Source organism: Lottia gigantea (genome assembly GCF_000327385.1).
Source record: "Lottia gigantea unplaced genomic scaffold LOTGIsca_53, whole genome shotgun sequence".
In the NCBI taxonomy this organism is placed as follows: domain Eukaryota; kingdom Metazoa; phylum Mollusca; class Gastropoda; family Lottiidae; genus Lottia; species Lottia gigantea.
The window spans coordinates 555,399-560,796 of NW_008709815.1; the positions used below are offsets into that span (position 1 = coordinate 555,399).

Consider the following 5,398-nt stretch of genomic DNA (forward strand, 5'->3'; position numbering starts at 1 on the left):
TGATTGGTACTGATGGTAAAGATGATAACCGCTGGTGATAAGGTTTGTTGCTTATCTAAATGCCGATGAGCAGACTGTTGATGGGGTTCCATCATGCTGCTAGTGATGATATTATAAGTGGTTTGATAAATCCCGACTCTAATGGCAGTGTTGGTGATATAGCCTGACTGATGGTAAGATTAGTGATAAATCTTGCTGATAATGGTGCTGGTGTTAAGTTCTGATTGCGTTGCTGATGATAGGGCTTGATGTTGATCATATTGTCAGTGATAAGGCTTTTAAGTGAAGATAGTGCTAATGTTGGTGATAAATCATGATGCTGATGATGGTGTTAGTAATGAGGCTTGATGTTGGCGATATTGCTGGTGATACGACCTGATGCTGATCGTGCTGGTGATAAACTGTGATGCTGATAACCGTACTGGTCATATGACGTGATGATGACGATAGAGGGAAACTGTTGATAATGAAATTTGACGTCGTTAAGGATTAGTCATGAGTCATGAACATTCTGATACTGTCCCACGCTGCTTCGTTTTTGATGCTCCTCAACCTATCTCACGCGATCAGTAGAGAACAGTGAAATATGTAGAAAATAGTTCCTCTCCGGATGTAATAGTTCGCGTAGACACTAATATCACTACACGAGTTAACCTGTTCACATCCATTGAGTCTAAATTGGCACCATAATATATATTTGGAATATATTTCCGCAAATGAAACGGAAAGTCCTGGGGTATATCAACTTCTTGGTAAGCCACATTGGCTTCATGTGCTGCAAAAGAAGAATATGTGGGTTGTTACCATCATAGTATCTTTACAGGATTTACGCAAAAAACAAAAACTAGTAAGCATTTAAGATAGAAAATGGGTTAGATATAGACTTCAAAACCAGATGCAGACAAGTCTTGGAATTATTCAGTTGGGTAGTTTGATTTAGATACATACAAGTACATTTTCGTTGATATTTCTTCGGATTACTTCTCTCCTATGGAATATTTCAAGGTCCTTTTTCTATATATCAACAGCTTCCTTTCGTTCAAATTGACAATCACTGAGAGAGTGTAAAGTTTTGTTTCACATCCACAAGTTCAGCAGCTGATGATTAAACTAAACCTACCTTTGGATTGGTTATTTACATATTGTCCTATATTTAGAGGGTTAACGGGAAATGGTGTCAGCCATGATGTATCACAGATCAGGTAAGGGCCAATACGATCTCTATTAGAACACGACCTAAACATAAATAGGTTTTATGACTACCTTATGGCCATATCAAATGACACAAATAATATATCATCAGTATGGAGACGTAACTATAACATTTCTAGACCTGTATTAATTTGAGAAGATGTGTAAATTTGGATACAATGCCTCTGAATGTAAAGCTACAACAACAGAAAGGCAGAACTTGATCCGCGACTGGGCTGAATAGAGACAGCATCTTTAAGTACTTTTACAAAGATAGTAGGCCCTACACGTTGTAAGGGGTATGCATAGTATAATTGTTTGATTATATTCTATCAAAACTACTCTATTTAGTTTTTATATCAAGCATATCAACATCACTTTTGAAAATGTCATGGTTACTTACTTGTAAATATATTTAGAGATTCTTTTATCATTCCCATCAATCAGTAGACCATCGATACATCGAAATATAAACGGATTAGATAAACTTTGTAGCAAAATAGGCTCGTAATTATAATATAAAGTACCTAAAAAGGAGAAAATGCTCTTGTAAGCTCTCTGTACCCGCAATAATACCAAAAAAAAGACACATACCAAACTTTTTTTTAACTAATTATTATCGTCTCTAATGTTCGAACAAACAAATAGGCAAATAGTCGTTTCTCTAACGATCTCCAGAAACCCACCTGGATATAGTGCTACTACAGTGTTGGGCGGAACTTCTCCTGTCGTAACGAAAACACCAACCCCACCTCCGATAAGATTACTAGGTCTTCTTTCAACTGTAAATCCAAAGGTATTCTGCAGAACACCAAGACTCTGATGATGAACCTTTTCTAAATGACTAGGTGATTGTTCCTTGGATTGTTTAACATAAGTAGATTCTTCAAATGCTTGAAATATCTTTTCAAGGGATCCTATTGCTTCTGACTGAGGTATAATGGCATCTGCTGTTTTGGTAGGAACTGCACGAATAGTCCTAAAACGATGCCAATAAATAATTTTTTTTTATCATAGACTTAAGTTATTGTCTGAAGAGTGACACAATAACGTTTAAAGGGCTGTCGCTAGACCCTAACTGAAATGGCTATACTAAAAATCAAAGCTAATGAAAATCTGAACGAAAATTTGGTCTAATTTTAATTAGACTGACGAGTGACACAAATGGCTGAAATATTATAGCCTACTATAAACACTTAAAATGATATTTTTATGCAAATGAAATCAGTATGTTAAAAAGTTCAAGAGACACTCCAAACCATATTGAGTTCATAAATTGTATACGAGGCTCGTATATTGTATATACGAGACTTAACGAACGCGACATATTCAAGAGTGGAGCGAGATGTTCGAGACTTTCGTATATATACGAGACTTAACGAACGCGACATATTCAAGAGTGGAGCGACAGACTTCTTAAATTGCGATTTATAAAAATTAATGCTATTGCGTACCTTTCATTCATATTCAGTGCTATCCAAGGTACAAGTCTGTATCTGTATTGTTTCCATTTCTCAATTAATCGCTTTAACATTGCTGTCATTACTGATTACAGTAAAAACTTTCTGTCAATGGGCGCCGCCATTTTCTTTATGCTAGATTATCAAGCCACCATTTGTCTGCTGTTCTATGAATCATTCGAATTCATGCTAAAGTTGTATCTATCTATAAGCTGAACAATACTGCTGTTAAGTAGTTTAGTAGATTTTTTCTGAAATAGCAATAGAGGCAAAGAAGAAAAAATGAGAATAGCTAGACTCAGATTCTCTAACTTCCTCGCATCTGAGTGTGTCATCTCACCTTCTTTCTGAGATTCACATAGCGTTTTATGTTTTTATTTTAGTAGTCTCGCATCTGTCAACTATCAATGATAGGCATATAACGACATTTTACCAAAAATGTTTTCAAGAATTAAAGCTTATAGGTAGGAATCAGTAAAATCGGAGGGGTTTATGGGAATGCTGGGGTGGCAGGCCCTAATATACAACATTTGACCCTGGAGGTATTTTAACGTGTTTTGAACATAAAATGGCTATCGCGAAGAGGATGCATGTGGGAGATCTTGATCTGAGCAAATTCTAAGAGATAGAACAAGAAACCCAAATGAAACAAAGATATAGGTCATCTGCTGCACAAATTATGACGTAAAAACTTAATTAACCTATGTAAAGACCATTATGATGATCTTTATTATGTTATGACCATTATATTGTTTATTTAAAGGAAGTTTACATAATATTTAACAGTTTGATAAACAACACTTCTTGATTAAACAATACAAACATTAAAAAGACAACAAAAAATTCTGAGACACGAAAATGTCGTTTATAATCATATTTTTTCCCTAAATACTACTTCAAAGTATGACTTTCAATTTTGAAACTACACAAACTCAATTTTTTCAAAGGAAATTGAGTCTCATTCGAAAAAACTGATATGCATACAAACCTATTAATAAACGTTTCTGTGCAAAAATGAAGCCTTGAGCTTATTCTTTCGTACATATAGTTTAATTACGTAAATCTGGAGAAATGTCGATTAGGCTTATAATACGAAAGGATGTATTTTTGAACTCAATTTCAAAGTTTCGAGTTTTAATTAGTTCTAAGTTGGTCAAAATAGAATTGTTAATTTTTCAAAGTTTATGTTGGCTTGTTAATGAATTTTAACGCTGTCTTTTGTCATGCAGTTTATTTGAGAACGTGAGCATTTAAGTGTGGAAATTTAATTATCTTAATAATTGTTTAGTGAAATTTAAATTAGGGGCTGTGTATGATATAATTAAAGATGAACTTTGCACCCACAAAAATAGACTAAAGGTCATATTTATTAACAATTTTTATTATTTTCCACCCGAGAAAAGCATGAATCTGTTCCTAAGAGACAAAAATCTTTTCTCGGGTACAAATGATTTTTTTTTAGCTTACCTTGCCCGAATTAGCTACGATGTCATACAATTTTTACTTGCAAGCTGTTATGAAATATAACAATAAATCTTCAACAATTCTTATTTCATAGGTAGAAGCCAAGACTAACTTTAAGAAAGAAATATATCGGCTGTCAATATAGTCCCTTTTTAATGCCCGAAAATCGCCAATTGCCTTGCTACGTTTGTTCTTGATGTTGTTAGAATACATAATAATCAGTAATAGATGCAGATGACCCGAACCGTCCTAAATTTATTACATTGTATATTTATTATATTATAATAATCTTATGTCTTAAGATTCAGTTAACAAAAGTAATGAGAAAGGTGTCACAGCAAGTCAAGAAACTTTGTCACATAAATCTCAAACTACTAGTATAATTATTTTATAGGATAACAATTAGGTTAACGGACTAGAGGAACAATATTATTTCATTAAAGTAAGTACATTTTCTTTAGGCTCCAATTTTGGAATGATTTAAACTTTCCAAGTAGAAAAGCGTCTGTAGTAGCCTTGCGAATGGGACAATAAAACGGACGCTCTGTATGTTATAAGCTCGTATGTGAAGTAATTCTTCGACAGTTGGAACTGTCTTACTCTCTGAAGAGTTGCTTCCCTGCCATCATTATTCCTCTCCATTATATTCCATACTGTCGCCATATATTGCTGCTGTTCATACGTCCAAATATACGTCCATACGCCCCCCCCCCCCCTCATTTTTGAAACAGCTATTCTTCTTATGACAAAAAAAAGAAAAAGAACGCAAATTTAACATTGTAAAGACATGGACATCGTTGCCATGTAAATGATAGCTTTTAAACCGTTTTTCATTGGCTTCATTTCCGAATCTAAATTAAACTCAGCAATTTCTATATTTCTGGCATGAGTCTTTCATTATGTGTTTTTATTTAGTAATTTTTTAGAAGATTTGATAATTACGGACGATAACAAACAAACGAGACGACAATGGGTGATAATGGACAAATTTGATTAAGTACAAATTGTCGTGTGATCATGGGTAATTGGTTAATAGTATCTTTAAGCAGTGTCATGAATTTAATAATAAATAGATAATTAGCTGATTTGAATTCATTAAAATAGGAACTAGTATACGTATCATTTTACTAGTGGTTAATGTTAAAGGAGCGCACTCGTTTTTATTTCGCTAAGATATTGAAAACAGACAAATGAAAGAAGTATACCCAGTTTCAAAATAAGTAGAATTGTGCTTAAACTCTTTCTATTCATCTTTCATAGATGCGTCAATATTTGTTCGCATT

General features: G+C 33.8%; 1 protein-coding gene across 1 annotated transcript; it reads right to left on the minus strand.

Moving 5' to 3' along the window:
• Positions 1-566: 566 nt before the first annotated feature.
• On the minus strand, positions 567-2,725 carry LOTGIDRAFT_126320 (hypothetical protein; the record flags this gene model as incomplete). The annotated part of the gene is made up of 5 exons (XM_009062760.1): positions 567-775; positions 1,121-1,236; positions 1,595-1,718; positions 1,878-2,170; positions 2,646-2,725. 5 exons carry the CDS (start codon positions 2,723-2,725, stop codon positions 567-569), a joined length of 822 nt encoding a protein of 273 aa, XP_009061008.1.
• Positions 2,726-5,398: the final 2,673 nt, after the last annotated feature.